We start from the raw sequence: 19421 nt of genomic DNA, 5'->3' as shown, positions 1-19421 counted from the left end.
CGATAGAAATCTTTTTCTGGCGTGGCTACGCTCGTAAAACTTCCCGTTTACGAAGAGAAATAAACGTTTATTGCATCGCGGAGCCCTTATCGGGATCAAGATGGCCGACCGCGAACATGTCGGTAAGAGTATTAAGGCTCAATCAACTGTAACGAACCAATAGAGATCCCGTGAGTTATTCTCGCGGGCGGCCAACGATTCGAAACTCGAGAAACGCGATGTTGAACAGGCAGGATTGAAGATGGTTGTTGGTTCTTCAAAGAACGGAAGACAGGTTTATTTTCGAGAGAATGTAATTTAGAGGTTGATATATAAAAAAGAAAAAAGTAATTAATGAATAAATATTTCTATTTTATCGTTTTGCTTTAAATTGAAATAAATGTAAATTATCGAATAAACTGCTATTTTTATTATACGAAGAAATTGTATATATATATATATATATATATACAATTTTCCATTTAATATTTTTAACGTTAGATTAAGAGAATAATTCTCTCGAATAATTCTTTTTCAATCTTTTTAAAATAATTATCCTGTCGCCGGTAAGATCCTCAATTACTCGAAACGACGTAAATGTTGATATAAAACGGGCTATTTATCGCAGATTTTGAATTGCTTTATGAGGAGAGACTTTTACGAGTAGAAAATAAAAAAGAACGTTTTATTTCTCATTTTAAATAAACACTTATTCATTCAAGAATCATTAAAATATATATATATATGTATATACATACGCTTTTTCATTTAATATTAGATTAAAACAATAATTTCTCGAATAATTCTTTTTCAATCTTTTTAAAATAATTACGAACTGAATTCATTCTTTCTCTTTCTTTTTCTCTGCTAAAATTACGTATATGTTGATATAAAATAATTTGTTGCAGATTACGAATTGTTTTACGAGAAAAGATCCTTTATCCTTCACGAAATTATATTATACTTTGAAATAAAAATCTCTGATCTACCACCGTTTACTCAAAATAATAATTCTTTTCAATCTCCTTAAAACAACCGCGAACGCATGATCTCTACGTATCTATCCTCTCGCTTCGACTTGTTCTCAAACTACTCAACGCGAGGACGCGGTTTCGTCCTCGTATCGCGAATAACGCGAATAACTCGATTGGGCCGGATTATCACAATCACGTCGCGATAGTTGTCTTCTTAATGAAGCGTCGGTTCGTCGATGCAATTATTTTATGCGAGCCCAGCATTGGGTGTTCGCGATCAATCAACCCTCTCTCCTTTCGAATTCTCCGCGCTCCGTTTATACGAGTCTCTGCCCACTCGGCTCTCCGACACTCGACGATGCGCGCGCATCATGTTGGATTGGCCCGTGGTGAAACTGCCGCCGGTAAACACTCAATTAATATATATATATATATATATATATATTATACGTATATATATATATATATATATGTGTGTCCCTTTGCTGGACGCAAGATTAATCGCGTTACGAATAAATTTCCAGGGGAAAGGTGGGGGAAGGAACGAACGGTCGTCTTGCGTAACCAAGGAGATTATCTCGAGCGTGCGATCCACGATGCTCGTTTTCTTTATTCGCGTGGACGCAGAGAGAAAGAGAGAGAGAGAGAGAAAGAGGAGAAAAATAAAATTTCTATGCGAGAGCATCCGTAAATGATGACTAACGTGTACGTTATTTTAAGCGTTATTTATCGCGATTGTAAATCTGGGAGATAACCGATGCCGTGTAAATAGCAGGTTTCGGATTTTTGAATATCGGTATATAATTTATAATCGATGCGATTATAATTGTCAAGGGTATTTTATTTTATTTTATTTTATTTTATTTTATTTCTCTTTGGTTGGAACGTTTGCGCTTGGTTATTGCTCATGGAAATATGATTTTTTTTTTTAAATTTATTTTCTAACAAATAATGTTAGAATTGCGTAGAATTATCGCGTAGAATTTATTTTAACAATCGCGTCGCGTTATTTTGCCAACGTATCGCTAATGAGAGAGAGATAGGGATAAAGGAAATGGAATATGATCCTCTAGAGGCCCCCGAAAGCGTTGCCTTTACCCTTTCGACCGTAATATATCGATATCAAAGATATACCGATATCGGTGTATCGCCTAAATTAGCAGAGATAATTAAATAATAATCTAAAATTATATTCTACGTAAAATATCTATTTTTAATATCTGCCCCGATTATTTATTTATCGCAAAGATAACACTTGTTTTAATCACAGAGAGAAGCAGAGAACTTCTGTATTAAAATTCAAAATTAGATCGTATATAATCGAAAAATATTACATTTTAATTTTTTAGAAAAAAATTTTAAGAAAAATGGAATTTTGTATACCGTTGAAATTATATATGAAATATTTCGATAATTCATATCAATTGGATTCTAAATTCAAAAAAAAAAAAAAAATTGCAATTCGAAAATAATTAAAAAATATTATTTTGATTCTTTAGAAATCAAGAAAAATAAATCTTCTCCTAATATTTCGATACGAGTTCACATCGATTCAATTCGAAAATAATTGAAAGAAATACTAATACTTTAAAAATCAACAGAAAAGTAGACTTTTCCCCTAATATTTTAATTCTACCCTTTAAAAATCGAGAATAACTGCCTGCGCTCGAAATTTTGATTTCATTCGAAAATTCACTTTCCATTGATTTCCGAAAACCGGAAAATGACGAACCGGGCGAAAAGAAATTCTGTAACTAATCGAGATTCCGTTTCCATTTCCAGGCGTGTACACCGTCCAGGGCCACGGGATCCACAGCCACGAGATAGCGATACCCCGAAAAGTGAGCGAGCGAGGCGTGCTTATTTCGCACAACGTGACCCATCACCATCACGAGGATGGGCCAGTGGTTCACTATCGATTATCGGTAGCCGGTAACGAGTACCACATCGAGCTGGCCGCCGTGGAAAAGTTCATCGGGCCTGGTCTCGTCGTCGAAAGGCGGAAACGAGACGTGCACGTGCGCGCCAGGCCAAAAAATAGCTCGAGCAAGTGCCATTATCGGGGTTTCATTCGGGGACATGCCAATTCCCGGGTCGCCTTGTCCGCCTGCGACGGTTTGGTGAGTTTTACCCCCCTCCCTCCTTTCCCCCACTTTATTCTCCCTCCTCCCACCTCGGTCTCTCTCGCTTACCTTGCGCCATCGATCGATCGATCGGATCAGCGTCTCTCCATTTTTCTCGACAAACGTCTCTTTGACGATTGAGAGAAATTATGTTGAATTCGCGCGACGAGAAAAGATCGTAGGATCGATCGACGTTTCTTTAGATTGGCGTTTCACAAGCTCGAGAGGCGAGTTACGTTTAATTTAATTTAACGAGAGAAAATAAAAAAAATTATTGTCGATAATTTATAACGGTTTAAATTGGAACAGGTGTTTCCAGATCCGTCGTGAAATTGAAATTTAAATGCTTCTTTAATAAATTTGTAATAATAATATTTCTCGATTCTATCGTAACGCGACCCGAACAGTTTATCGATCGGTTCTCTGCTCATATAATATTTGGGTATTTGGTTCAATCTGTTCAATGTTTAAAAGAAGGAGTAAAAATTTTAAGAGTTTCGATGTATATAACTTTATATTGAAACGATAATTTTTTTTATAAATTTGGAAACGAATTTTATCAACTTTTAGTGATCGGCGAGTGATTTAGTTATCTCGAATTAATAAAAGTATCGATTTGTAGATAAGGTTCCTCGGATTGTTATTTCTTCATTAAGAAACGTATAAGATCATTTCACTTTATATATGCGCAAAGTTATTTCGAGTTCGAGAAAAAAAGTGAGAAAATAGATTAATGAATTGAATCGATTCAATTTTTAAATTTACCACGATGATGATAGAAAAAAAAAGAAAAGTGAGAATAAGAGAGGCGATTATTAAAGATTTTACGTTATAAATATTCGAGTTATAAAGGGTAAGACGGTAAATCGTCGATGAACAAAGAATTCTCTTAAGTAGAACGGGGTAACGAAAAATACCGCTGGCGGCGGCTGATACATCGTACGGATCCACTACTTGAACTTTCATATCGACCCAGATACGTTGCACGCTCGCAGCATCGACAAAATTTGAAATGAAGTTTCACTTTGTTATTCGATTATTATATATCACTCGTTATTTTTTCTATTTTTTTTTTTGTGTTATTAACGTATTAAATATTATCCACGATATGGCAAATGAAAAATATTGAATAAAAAAAAATTGTATCAAAAAAGTGTTATAGCAAGTTCAGCGCATTTTTTTCATTAAGAAACAATACGCATGCGCGTGCGTTTCTCTTCCCCGCCAACCCAAGCCACGGTTTATATTTAAGAGTTTACGTATATACTTGATTACACTGTTGCTAAGTAAAGAAAATACACAGCGAATGAATAACACGTAACGTATACACTCGCAGAGGATAACCCTCAGTTAATAAGATTTAGTTTTTTTAACTTTCTCGTGAATCCGAGCGACACGCTATTTTCCTTAAAAAAATCTATGCCAAAATTCCATTTCCTCTCTAATAATATCGTACTTTATTTCAATTATTTATTAATTATTTTGCAAATATTTTTATCCTCGCATTATTTAAAAATCCGTCGACGATTTTTTTGAAAATATTCGACTACCTCGAAACAAAATTCATATAATATACACATCTGAATAGATTAATTTATTCTCTGAAAAGCGATTCGATTCCTCCAACTGTTGCCTAAAACGAATTATGGCGATCTTCCATTGGCGTCCCCCTCTCTTTTCCCACTTGTGAAACACCGTGTTCCAATTGCTCGTATCCAGACGCTTGAAGCGCCCTCACAGCGAACTTCGCGGATTCGCTGACGCTCGGTGAAATTACGTTTCTAAGTCGGCCAATCGAAGGGCCGAAAAATGCCGAAATTCACGAAATACGAACATGCACATCTACTATTCTCAACATTCGTGCTCCTAGTAGAGGAACTGTGCGCGCTCGAGAAACTCGAGCACAAGAGTGGAAGAGGAGGGGGAAGAGTTAGAATCGTAATAAAAGAAGAAAGAACAAGTGGAAAGAAAGAGAGAGAGGATACGGTTGGATGAGGTTAAGACCGTTAATACTTTTCGTCTGGAATTTGCGCGAGTGAGAGGGAAGAGGAAGGAAGAAAAGGAGAAAGAACATTGGTAGGGTCGTTATAACGATAATTCAGAAAGGAAAAGGATGCGAGGAGAAAAGAAACGTTTGAAGCAATAATAGAAAAGAAAGGAGGGAGGAGAAGAAAAGTAAACATTGGTAAACAAGCGTGCACTGCTTAGAGTTGGTTGCGATAATTCAGACGGAAGAGTGAAGAAAAATAGAAATACGCGCGGTGTGATCGTACGCAAGAGTGGTTGCAATAATGCAAAGAAAAAGGAGAAAAAAGAAACGCGTATGAATAGTACTGTATTGATGCGAAGGATCGAGAAGAAAAGGGATACATGCGGCAAAAAACGTAACACGAAAGAGGGGAAAGTTGAACATTCTGAAATAATCGCATTAATACAGAAAGAAGGAAAGAAGGAAAGAAAAGGCACGGAGGTGGTATCGAGGTGGAGAGTGTGAAATGGGGAGAACAATGGAAAAAGGCGAAGAGCGGAGGAGGAATATAAGGAGAGGAGAGAGAGAGAGAGAGAGAAAGGGAGATGGCACGATGCATGCATCGGCGCAATTTGCTCCCAGCTTCCAGATAATGATTTAATTTGCCATACCTTGGCAGATTTATGACGGCGCACCTTCGACCAAGCACCGTCTACCTGTGAGAGAGCACGCCTATTCTCCTGTGCGTCACCTCGTGAACGTAATCAGTTTCCAGGCAAGTTCGAATACGGGCGTTTATGTCGGAATAAATCTAGAATCCTCGGGATTGCACCGTATTCTTCTTTCGGGTTATTACTGAAATTCCGTGATATTTATTTGACTCTTGGAAATTCCGTTGAGAATTGAATACGATTTTACGATTCTTTTTTTTTTTCATAATTATGCGAAAACACTTTCTCAATCGAATAATTAATAGATCACTTTTCGAAATTTAAAAATATACAGATATAATTCGAACGTGAAAACGTGTAAATTATTCCTCGATCTTTTCCACACTTTTTTTTACACTCGTACAAAAAATCCATTTTCACCGAATCAAAATTAAACTCCAACGATTGCACTCGTGAAAACTACCGGAAACAACATCTAATCAAACGGTTATTTCGCGTCCGCCGCCCTCTCAAAGAGATTCAAACCCGGGAACATTGTTCGCCCGTACAAGCCTCTCCCCCCTCCCCTCCGCTTTGATCCCAATATCATCGACCTATCCAATAAACGTAATGCCGGGCTTTGAAATGTCCGTGTAAGCCACTCAACGTAACAAAGGGATCACGGGGCACGGCATCTTGCGGGGACAGCGGTGGAAAAGGGTGGATCGGGATGTCAAATTCAATTCTAACTCTGTAAGCGGTCGAAACCGATGGCGGTGTTGTACCGTACGAATTAATCCCCCGTATAATACCGTTGTACGAGCGCGTCCCTGAAATTACCCGAACGTTACGTATCCGTGCCGCCAATTACGCTCTCGCGCGCCCTCTGCAACTCTCGAAACGATTGCTTCATTTACGTGTCGCGTAAATAAGCGTTTGCTTCCCACCAGAGGGCAGGTCCGCGGTCCACGGATACGTCGATGGCCGAAAATTACATTCGAGAATGCGTTGATCGCGCGAGAATCGGGCAAACAAATTCCGACAGTTTCGTGGAAGGTTTATCGTTGGCGAATTAATATCGTCGGGGATAATTGTAATTTCGCAGTCGTGGCGATCGTTGGAGAATTTACATAGGAAGGAATTCGAGATCGATGCTTGCACATCGAGAGATTTAGCGTTTAGAGAAAAAGAGATGTGAAAAGATTGTGTTATTTATCGTTGTGTTCAAATAATTGTGATTTCACATAATCATGGTGTTGTCATAGGTTATGATTTGTCTTAGTTTCTCAAGGAGATCTGAAAAAACTCTGAGTGAATTCCCATCGAGAAAATTCATAAAAGTTAGGTTATGATTTGTTTTTGTTTTTCGAAGAGAAAAATTTCTTTTTGAAAAGATTGATTTCATAATCATAGTAATTGTTAGAAGAATTAATGAAAATTAGGTTATGATTTGTGTTAATTTTTCAAGAAGATTTGAAAAGGTTCTGAGTTTAATTTATTATCGCATCTGATATTCACTAGTGTTGTGATTTCATAATCGTGATTGTTATTGGAATTTCCATCGAGAGAATTAATCTTGTTGTAATTTCATAATTTTTTTTCTCACTATTATGAATCTTAGTTTTTTCGAAGAGACTTAAAATGAGCTCTGAAAATTTTTGATAATCGTGATTGTTGGAATTTCAGAAAATTCTTGAGATTCTTAAAAATCGATATTTCATATTTTACCATTAAGAATTATTCTTCTTTATCATGGTGGTGGATTAACAAAATTCGTAGTTATTAATTTTTGAAGAAATTTTTAAAATAATTTGAATTCTGACGAAATCAGTTGAAAGCGATGACGAATCGGCGTCGTTGAGATCCACGACACTTTTAGAAGAAATTATCATCGAGCTAGAAGCACCATCTTACCTAGATTCATAGATTTGATTTCACAGTTGCAGAATTAGGAGTTAAATTTCGAGAGAAAAATACCCGATCAAGTCCCGGGAAGGAATGAAATACGGACGGTAAACGACATTTGTAAATTTTAATACCGAGGATGGAGAGTGGCTGTTTAAAAATTGAGGCCATGTTTTACGTCCACCGGCACGTGGGAGAACTTCTCCAACAACGATAATATTTCAACGAAAAAATTCATCTGGAGAAACAGCGGTAGGGAGCAAAAAGCAATTTTTCCGTTTTTAAGGATGCGATAAAATATTTTCGGTAAATATAACGCCAGGTAATTCGTATCGTTAACCATGCTTTAACTATGCGATTCCTTCCATTAATTTTTCCAGAAACGGGAAATTTATAACGTAACGAGTAACCACGACGGACGTTTTCGTAATAACAGAATGAACAAAAGTTTATCTCGTATAATTTTAAGATTGAAAAAAAGAAAAACGATCGAGAAAATTCATGAAAGTGAGGTTATGTTTCGTCTTAATTTTTCGAGGAGATCTGAAGAAACTTCGAATGTAATTATTATTGTTATGTTTTTTATTATTATTTTTTATTATTGTTTCTTATTATTATATTATTATGTAATTTATTATTGTTATGTTCAATATACGATAATATTGTGGTTTCATAATCGTAGCAATCATTGAAATTTCCATAAAAAGAGAATTAAAATTAGGTTAGGTTTTGTCTTAATTTTTCGAGGAGATCTGAAAAAACTTCGAATGTAATTTATTATTGTTATATTCAATATAGTATTGTGGTTTTATAATTATTGAAATTTCCATAAGGAGAGAATTAAAATTAAGTTATAATTTGTCTTAATTTTTCGAGGAGATATGAAAAAATTCTAATTTTCATAATCATAGCCTAACTTGTTCGAAGAATTAATATACCGATTGTCGGTAATATTAAAAACGATGTTAAATATTATCAAACTCGCGTATACGGAATCCTATATCGATATATTAATCTTAAACGCGTTCAAACCTCTCAACAATTCATTATATCGAAACAAATATGTATTTCGTTAAAACTCCGAAGCTAATTAACGTCAAATTATCGATAGACTCTTCCAAAACCTAATTAAATCTCTATTTCAAACTTCGAATCGATAAAGCAATTATCAAGGCACAATCAACAATCGATCTAATTTTCAAGCGCGCCAACTTTGACCATTAAAAATCGAAATTCTGTTCGATCTGCAACAATCAACTTCGACACGAAGAAAAATAATAAATAATAAATCTTAGGCGATCTCGTGATAGATAATCGTCAATAAGCGTCAATCCAGTGTTTTACGAAAACATAATCCCAATCCTTAAATCCGAAATTAATCGTAAATTGCTTGAGCGAATCTCTCTCTCTCTCTCTCTCTCTCTCTCTCTGTCTGCTCAAAGGCATATTCGCGGGTCGTTCGAACGCCTCTGTTCCGTCAATTTTATGGTGTAATAAAACCGGATATCGCACGCACGAGAAAATATACGCGTAACAGCGGGAGAAACATGGTTAATGCGAATATATATATATATGTATACATAAACGATCGCACGTGGGCACGTCCGACGGCTTCAAGGAGAAATTAGCAACAAAGTGTGCCGCCACTGTTTCTACAAGGATCTGTGCTAATTTTTTCTTTCTTTTTTTTTTTTTTTTTCTTTTCACCGCACCTGTTGTCTTCCCTTCGAATCGTATTTAATTTAATCTAGGCGTATTCCGAGTCTCGTTTTCGATGATTGTATATAAAAATCGGTTATATACAAATTTTATTTATTATTTAATTTTATTTATTATTAAATAATTAGGAACGTTTATAATTCTAAGATTTAACGTTTGATCTTCGAATTCGATAATTGATTTTGATTTTTGATTTTGGTATTTTGATGATCGAGATTTTATTGGGATTTAGATTGGATTAAAATTGAAGTCTTCTAGAGATTTAGATTATTTTTATAATCTTATAATTGAAGTTTTCTCAAGATTTAGATTATTCTTATAATCTTATAATTTAATTTACTTGTTATTTAATTATTCCAAAGCAGAGAATTCAGTGATGATTCGATACCATTCCAAACATTTTTTTTAATTCTCCTCTTTAAGATTATGATGAATCTTAAAATTGAAATTTTTAAAAAATTTTTTCTTCCATATTCAAATCATTCTAATTTACTTGTTTAATATATTCGAATTCGATGATAATTCATTATGAACGAATATTTCATTTTTCTAATTATTCTCTATTCTAAGAATTCACATTTCGCAATTTTTAAAACGGACGTGATCAAAATTCCATTCATCCTTCTCCAAATATCGAAATTTAATTTTCACGAATCCATCAAATATCTCTAGGCCGAAAATACTTCAATATTCCGATATAATACTCAATGATACATTTCTATGGCCTTCAATCCACGGCCAATTTTGATATTCGATATTAAATCCAAGCTGATAAAAGTAACGCATCGTATGGATCTCTAATCACGACGAGGACAGACGAATAATCATATATATATATCAAAGCAAAATTCGGTGAATTCACGATGGCCGTGGACGCGTGTAATTTCCTCGCCTGCGATTTAATTCGACAAGTCGCAATTCGATCGATGCGCCACGAAGCCAACAGGAATCCAACCAATTAATTAACCCTCGCGATGTGGGCTTGTAACGGACTTGCGAGAAGTGGAGAAGGTGGTTCAAAAATTTAATCTTTAATCCATCGAATGAATTATCTTCGAAGAAAATTGTTTCGATCGATATCGAATTTGCATGGGTGAACAATTTTAAAATATTCCGAGAATTGTATTTTTATAATCAATTATAAAATATATTATAAGTCTAAGAAATATTAAAAATATTCCCAATCTAATTTATAATTATTCTACCATATTAAATTCTCGTAACTTGTCAAGATAATATTCGAAGTATATATATAAGTATATATATTCATTTGCAATTTCAAATTTCCCTCCCCTTTTCGATTCCTCTTATATTTAAAAAAAAAAAAAAATAATCGCGGAGGAATATTCAAAAGATGCCATATCGCTCAACCTACTTCCAACGCAACAAATACGCAGAGCAACGTTATCAAGAAGCAACGAGCCAGACACGCGAGACCGTAGCGCCTCCTTCGCTCCCTCTCTCTCTTTCTCACTCTGCGAAGAAATAGTAAGGACAATTCGTTGCGGGCGAAAGAAGAGGAGAAGGAGGAGGAGGGGAGGGGAGAAAAAGCTGGCAGGTAGCTATCTAACCGCTACCGAAAGGTGTGGCCCCTTTTATCTCCCCCCCCCCTCCCCTCCGCCTCTTTACGTTATCTCGAATCGCACGAAGTCCTCGGCCGTATCGTCGTCCGAGGATCAAGGATACAACAACCGCGGGACGTGTCTATTAAATTTCCAGGAACGATCGCGAGCTACGATAGGCCCGGTCACGTCGGCTGCGAAATGCCTCTTGGACATGCATCTTCTCGCGTGAGATGCCTTGAACAAATCGCGCCTACAAGATGGCGTACAACACAACACTCGTTGTTGCGTTAGTTAATTCCGAAGTAAATAATGGGAATGTTCCTTTGAAAAATAACGTGGATTTCCATCTCCCTTCGATTCCTCTGAAAAGATATAGGGGAGGGAGTGGGGGAAGAGAGAGAGAGAGAGAGAGAGAGAGAGAGAGCTCGACACGGATTTATCCTTCGACTGGAAAAATGCTAATTTTATCGGCTTCTTTCCTCGAATCCTCCACTACTCTAGGGATCTAAATTTGCTGTAAAGAGCAAAGCACATCAAAGCGAGGTAATTTGTGGAATTTATTTATTTTTTTTTTTGATCGGTGGAATATTTTTAGACGTCTCTACGTCATTATAAAATAGAATTATTTTTGGTTTCGATGACACAATAAACTCGAGATCGCGTACGAAAACACTTGTCACTATTATTAATCTTGAAAAATATTCGGAACGAATCGTATGTATCTCCGTTACAAAGAAGAAATTCATTTAGAAATCATTGTATCGGATTGATCCTTCAAGGAGTTAAAATTAATTCAAGGAAGAATTATTCAACAGCTATCCCCAAGCTGGAATATCGTTACAAGTTATCCTGTTGACTCGTCAATTGAAAGAGAAGAAAAACTACGTACAACGTTGCGCTTATAAATCCGTTCTAATAAACGACCAAGATTATTTATGACTCTGTTATGCGATAACGAGATATCCAACCACGGAATCGTCTCGAGAATCCATGTTAATTCAATTCTCTTGAATTTTTAACGAAAAGAAAATCTACGAAACGTGAAATTGGTAGTACTGTGAAATTCTTATATTATCTCTAGTAATATTTCTTTCATAAATCACAATTAGATTCATCGAGTGAAATTTTTATAAATTAATATTTTTATCATGATACAAGTTAGATGTTTTCTTTTTGCGAAAAATTCTAAATTTTCTTGCTAGTAAAATATATTATATTTTTAGAAATTAAATCTTGATAAACTTTTCATCACAACTTGAAGAAATTAATCACTGATCAATTGAAATTCTACATTTCGCTTATTTTGTGTCACATTTTTATATACGATTTAATTTCCCATAAATCACAATCTCATAATTTATATTATCTATACTTATGCTACTATAATTCCTATACAATATGTATACTTATACTTTTAGTTATACCGTATTTATCAAAGTATAAATCTACATTTCTCCACATTTTCCCACAAATGCATGCATAATCTACTCATGGTCGGACAATAATTCTTATGCAACTTTTAATCCAACTCTTGCTTATAGCTCTTTACTGTACACGCATTAAATATACACATTTCGATAAATCGCAATCTACACATTACTGTCTCTACAAATTTATTACATTCCTACTGTATCTACTTATCTATTAAATAATTATAAAAATACATTTACATACCTTTCAATTTTCTATAAATCCACAATCTAATTTACGGCCACATAACCTCAGCTTCTTCGATTCTCATCTTGCAAGAAAAGAGGAGTTAATTGCGAGACAGAGAAGACGGGAGAAGTTTTCCAACCTGTGTATAACTTAACACCGATACGAGTACCGGGATTACGCCCTTCTGTCCTGGCAGAACTTATTAACGAGACGATAAATTATTCGAAATGTCAATTGCGCGATATCGTTCGCGTCGGGTACTAATCGCGGCAAGGATCGTGAATGACGTCACGCAGCGATCGCTCGTGTCCCTCTTGCGCATGTCTCCCAGCCGAAGACAAGACGAATTAACCACGCAAGCATGGGTGTGTACACTTGTCGCAATGTGTTGTGCACAAGCCGATAGGTTAGGACCTCGAAGTTACCATCCATGATCCCTGAAGAAATTCCTTAATTACTTACCTTCTCACCGATTACACCAAGAGTGTACAAAGTCATTCGAAGGCTCATTAATCATTATTAATCGACGTGGCTCGATCATTTTCTTTCGATTATTAAGTCATAGATCATCGTGGATGAAGTTTTAATATTTTAATTCGTCGGAGGTGGAATGTAAGTAAGCGCGTGCAAATCGATAATATCAATAATATTTTTATGTGATTTGGTATTTTTGATTTCTCTTTATTTTTCTGATACGTATGATCAATGATATTGTCAATATCGATTGTTATTGATTTTTTCGAGACCAAATGCAACCCTAATACCTATTGTCGATAATTATTGATTTTTTCCATACGAGGCTACATACGTTCAATAATATTGTCAATAATTATCGATATTGGATTATCGATATTATTGAACGGATGTGGTTCTCTTAATATTTGCTAATCCATCTGACTACCGTACTCATAATTCACTTTTATACTCCGATGACCGTGTTTGTATATTCAAATGAGTTTACAATGTTACGAAATTAACGGATTATTTGCTTGAGCGATACGTGTTAGTGTTTCGCTTTATTTAAACGTGATCGAGTAAATATCTGAATATCGAATTTCTTATTCTATGTAAATACACGTAATTCGAAAATATTAAATAAATAAGATTTATATCTTAATCTTTACATCTTAATTAAATGAATTTGACACGTAAAAATAAAATCAGGTACTGAACCTTCGTGTTTTACAGACAATTCCAGGGAAATCGATAAACGGCGTGGAGACTTTTCCATCACATTATTCCCCCGCGAGGTATATAAATTCTGTCTTTCCCTTCGTTACACGCGTTTCCTGTCAAGTAACAGGGCAGATACAACAACGTGATCGGGGCCGGTGAATAACGACTCCTTTTATTTCATCCGCGATAGTAATCGGTCCATTGAACGGCCATGGAACGTATAACGCCTTGATCACGAGAGTTCGAGGAATCCAGTAGAGTTGGAAGGCGGATGGAGCTCGCCTCGTAACGAGATCAAGGAATCCGTTGCCGCGGCACGTGTTGCACGAGTTGCATCGATCGGCCCGCGTGTTTTCCGCGTTTTTTCGCATCGAGAAAAATCGTTCGCTTTACGTTGGCGGGCCGACCGTTGTCGACTGTGAAGGTGGCCGATACGGATTTACGAGCCTGGCAGGTGTAAAGTAAAACGGCGTGACGATCGATTTTCCCTGATATTCGTACTTGGCCGATAAAACAGAAATACCATGGAATAACGTATATCGGAAAAAGGGATCGAAACCAGGCTTATATTCAGGGCAGAAAAATTGATTTTTTTTTTTTTTTGAGAAACTGAACTAAAGATTTTTTTTAAATAAATAATAATCGATTTCTCGATTATTAAATTTCGCTCGCCTGATAATTATTAACGATAAATTTATTTTCAAACAATATTATTATTTCAATTAAATTCCCGATCGAAACATCGATTCACTCAACGTGTAATGATGCACAGAGAGGAGGGGGGGCACGATATTTTTTTCACAAGATGAGAGAGTTTACCGACTCATTACCGTAATTAATTACGCGATCGATCAATCATACGATGACATTAAAAATGGACAACATCGATGATTAACAGAATGATCGATATACCCATTGAACTTAATCTTTGACGAAACACACGAGAGTTAACGTTCTCAAAAAAAAAAAAAAAAAAGAAAGAAAGAAAAGAAGAGAGATTAAAACAACCATTTCCCCGAATCTTCATCCCCCCTCCTCCACGCCTTTTAAGCGTGAAGAGAGAGAGAGAAAAAAGAGAAGAAAAATCGATGTTCCCTTTAGCAGTGGCGGAACTTGGTGATTTCTTGATAAAAGGCATGCGAGAGTTCGTATTCCTTGGGGAGGGTGGCTTTTACAAGGTGGATGCATCTGCTCGAGCCGAGAGAAGAATGGCCGGCACAAAGGGAATGGGAAAGGGGTGAGGCGAGGGGGGAGGGGCGGCGAGAGCGGCGAGAAATCGATGGCGAACGAAAGGAAGGAAGAAGGTGAAGGGGGCAAGAATCTCGATGATGATAAATGCTTCCTGCGGTGGAACGTGATTTATGCCGTCATTAGAATAGTCGCCACGAACCACCCGTATGTGTGTGTGGGTGGTGCATAATGATGGCTACTACCACCACACGCGTGCTCCTCTCCTCCCGTATTGGCTTTCAACGAAAAAGAATCCCGATTGCACGGATCATTGGGACGAGCGTAACCACCGTACTCGTAAGACGCGTATACCATATACGATATGCTTTGCGATTCGCAAGCACGTTGAGAAACGTTGCTTTCGAGAATTTGAAGATTATTCTCCCGGGAAAATGTTGATCTATCGATTATTCGTTTCGTTGGTTTACAAAAGAAAAAAGAAAGAAATGAGAAAAGACGTAGAATCGAGATAAGATTTTTCAACGTTTTGATTGCCGACCACCGGCAGAGCGAGCCAATTATCCGTGTTTATTACAATTTCTAGCTATCTCGAGAAGTAGCCGGGAGGTGGCGCAGCGATCGACGCCAACCGTTCATCAACCGACAGTTTTTCCAACGTTGCGCCGTCGGTTCGATTAAAACGATCGATTATAACGCTAATTGCCGAAAGTAATAAGGACCACCCATCTGATAGCCAAGATCTGGTGAAATAGATACGCATTAATTGGACGGGAGGGGCCGTTTCCCCACTCTGATTACCTATTACCGATAATTATATGTTAACCACGTATATCGAGATCCGGGCCGGCACGTACGACGACCGCTCGAGAAACCTGTTCCCCTACAGCGGTGAACATTGAATCAAATTGCGTGCGCGTGCATGCGTGTACACCGACTGTATTCACGCCTCCTAACCTTTCGCTACCGGTTAGATCTACACTGTGAATAATTACAGTTTGGTTCGTAGTGGATGGATCGTGGGGGCCATTGCGGCCACCGGCGGAGCTTCCATAGATTTCGACGGTTCCTTCGATACAATTTTCGTTTCGGTCTGTTTGAAATGTTTCTTTCTCGTTTTTGTGATTCTTCGATGATTACAAAGAAGAATTATTGTATAAAATGGAATTTTAATGGAGAATCGAAATAAAAGATTTTAAAGTTGAATTCGGAAAAGATATGATGGATTTTTTTTATAATTCTGAGTGTATTTCCGTGATAAATTAATTACAATACGAATGTTATAATTCATAGTTAAATCTTCATGGATATTTTTAAGGAGCAACGAAGAATTGATTCTAATAAAATTTAAAATCCATGGAAATTTATTTGTAACAAAAATAACGATCTCCATCCTTCCCGTATTTTTACGTTAAGTTAATAATAATTTTCAATTTCAATTTTCAAGAATAAAAATATCCAACGGATACGAACTTATGCAAATTTTTCATAAATCGTATTTCCAATTTGTCATAAAATATTCGTCACGAAAATCTCGAATTTCTACTTCAAAATGATAGAAATAGAATTTCATTCCGTCATCTCCCAATTATCGGCTGCAAATCTGACGTGCAAATCCGATCAATTAACGAAGAACAAAGAAACAAAAAATGAAGAGATTTTCGATCGTTCGTTTAACGAGTTTATCTCGAAGCGACGACGCATCGACGCTTTTTTCCAATTCGAGACGAGCGAGTCACGAGCAAGGAATAGAGACGAAGAATCGGGATAGCGGCAACAATGCGATTGTTGTCTATGAGTGACGGGTTGACCTCGAGCAATTATGAAAATGGGTGCAAAACAAAGGAGGGATTGATGAGGAATTGCAAAGGTGACAAATTGCCAACATTATTGCTGTGGCGTAACACACTTTGCAAGCTGTGCCTTTGCCCAATCAAATTCAATTAGCTTTGACATTCGTTAGAGACTGTTCACGATTCAGCATGCTTGAACGACACGGAAAGGAATATCGCAGGGAGGAATAATATTAATTCGAAGATTGAGAATAATTAATAATTTTCGTTTCTATTTATCTTTGTATTATTCACATCGGTTTTGAATTAATTTTCATTAATGTTCTATTTGAATGAATCAAAATCATAATCTACTTCGCTTCGTATTAGAATTGTGTAAGTTTGGCAACAGTTTAGATTCATCCCAGTCTTACGAACAATCCTACTGTAAAAACTTTCTGCAGATCCCTTTATCTAATAGAGGCGCGTAGCCGAGAGTTAATAAACGTGAAAGACCGATTGTCGATTATCCACGGGATATAAATATATCGGTGAAATTTATCGGAGGGATTAATCATCTCGAATCCGTGGGTGCAACTTAATAATAAATTTCTTTGAAATTATCATTGCGCAACTGATAAATAACGTTCGAGTAACATGCTAGATACGTTGTAAAAAAAAAAGAAATTCACGATTTTCACGCTATTGTAACGTGGTAATTGGTATTGATTTGTCGATCGGCTGGACCGAATCGATCCCCCCTTTTATAGGCGAATACGGCCCCTGGGCCGGTGCTCGGCGCATTTTATGCCGTAAAAATTTATTACGCCATGAATACTGAATACAAATTATTATTGCTTATTAGCAACGCTTTGCATAATGGAGAACGGTGTAATTTATAAATTGTATTGCACCGGGGGTTTTTTAAACTGAACGAGGGGGAACTTTTGTTATAATTAATCAATAGTTTTTGTCGAGGAGGAGGAGGAGGAGGAGAAGGAGAAGGAGAAGTATATGTCGATAAGAGTTTCTAGTTTTTGGTTTTTTAAATGTTAATACTAATTCTTAATTATTGATATTTTTTAATATGTGTAAATAATTATTTGGGAAAATTTAAATTTTAATTTTTTTCCATCTTGATAACAATTATCATATTCGTGTTTTTTAATAATATTATAATTGTTATTGTTAAAGCAGATTAATTTTAATATTTGTACACTGTATTATCTATAATATATCAATAGTATAATTTTCAATAGTATTATATACAATTGTTATTGTTAAAGTAGATTCATTTTAATATTTTGTACACTGGATTATATATTTTTCCATCTTGATAACAATTATTATATTTTTCAATAGCATTACATACAATTGTTATTCTTAAATAAATTAATTTTAATATTTGTACACTGAATTATCTATAATATCTCAATAGTATTTTTCAATAGTATTACATACAATTTTAATATTTGTACACTATATTTTATTTTATCTATAATATCTCAATAGTATTTTTCAATAGTATTATATACAATTGTTAAAGTAGATTCATTTTAATATTTTGTACATTGGATTATCTATAATATCTCAATAATATTACATACAATTTTAATATTTGTGCATTGGATTATCTATAATATCTCAATACTTTTCAATAGTATTACATACAACTTTAATATTTGTGCATTGGATTATCTATAATATCTCAATAGTATTTTTCAATAGTATTACATACAATTGTTATTGTTGAAGCAGATTAATTTTAATATTTGTGTACTGAATTATCTATAATATCTCAATAGTATTACATACAATTTTAATATTTGTGCACTGGATTATCTGTAATATTTCAGTAGTATTTTTCAATAGCATTATATACAATTGTTATTGTTAAAGCAAGTTAATTTTAATATTTGTGCACTGAATTATCTATAATATCTCAATAGTATTTTTCAATAGTATTACATATAATTATTATTGTTAAAGTAGATTAATTTTAATATTTGCACACTAGGTTATCTATAATGTCTCAGTAGTATTTTTCAATTATATACAATTGTTATTATTAATATTCAAATGCAATCTATATCACGTTAAAACATTTTGTAAGAATATTGTTAACAATTCTATGATTTATACATGTAAATTATACGACATGCCTGATTATTTAATTTCACTAAATCATAGCCAAACAAACAATGCATGAAAAAAGAGCATTGACAATCAATTCCTCATTGTATTCAATAGAGAGACATAATCAAAGCGACTATTCTCAAGGCAAATTCAACTTTGATCATCACTTTTCAGCAGTCATTACAACGTGCAATGCATTATCGATCACGCTTATCAACCAAATTCAACCACTAATAGAAGTTAGATTAGGTGTGTGGACAGACACTTTAACGAGCCGGGATAAGCAAAATTTTAAGCTAAAGAGAAACTAAAGAGAAATAATGTTACTTTGGTAAATTACTTGAAATAATTTATTATTTAAGCATCGAATAAATAAATAACTATGAATAACCGAGTCAAAGATTTTAAACAATTAATTTTTTAAACAAAATGATTTTTTAAACAAAGATTTTATTTAAATAAAAAAAAATTACGTATCTTTATGAAACAACAATGAAAAAAAATCTTTATTCCTTATTTCTAAAATTATTTTCTTTTTCACCTTTACTTTTAATTATCTATTCATAAAAAAATCTTGAAATCATTTTTTCACTACAGTTAAAATGT

The 19421-nt window shown here is 35.1% G+C and overlaps 1 protein-coding gene and 2 long non-coding RNA genes across 8 annotated transcripts in view; 2 read left to right on the top strand and 1 right to left on the bottom strand.

Annotated features, from left to right (window-relative positions):
• Nucleotides 1-12847, bottom strand: part of LOC102655251 — a 41955-nt gene extending 29108 nt beyond the window's left edge. The window contains exon 1 of one of the 2 annotated variants that reach the window (XR_411874.3): nucleotides 12559-12847. This is a non-coding gene — a long non-coding RNA (uncharacterized LOC102655251). Of the gene's footprint in view, nucleotides 1-5716; nucleotides 6026-12558 lie in introns of those variants that run through there. The other variant, XR_411876.3, reaches the window with a different exon arrangement.
• Nucleotides 1-19421, top strand: part of LOC412888 (A disintegrin and metalloproteinase with thrombospondin motifs 7) — an 81228-nt gene that overhangs the window by 41440 nt on the left and 20367 nt on the right. For all 5 annotated transcript variants that reach the window (XM_006570529.3, XM_006570528.3, XM_006570535.3 and 2 more), the window contains one exon: nucleotides 2736-3073. In XM_006570529.3, coding sequence (XP_006570592.2) covers nucleotides 2736-3073 — 338 coding nt within the window. The remainder of the gene's footprint in view (nucleotides 1-2735; nucleotides 3074-19421) is intronic.
• LOC102655355 lies at nucleotides 7636-8080 on the top strand. The gene is made up of 2 exons (XR_003304803.1): nucleotides 7636-7906; nucleotides 7981-8080. It is a non-coding gene; the product is annotated as an uncharacterized LOC102655355 (long non-coding RNA).

This window comes from Apis mellifera, linkage group LG6 (genome assembly GCF_003254395.2).
Source record: "Apis mellifera strain DH4 linkage group LG6, Amel_HAv3.1, whole genome shotgun sequence".
NCBI lineage: Eukaryota > Metazoa > Arthropoda > Insecta > Hymenoptera > Apidae > Apis > Apis mellifera.
The sequence above is the reverse complement of the archived record's forward strand: the minus strand, read 5'-3'. Positions and strand labels throughout refer to the sequence as shown.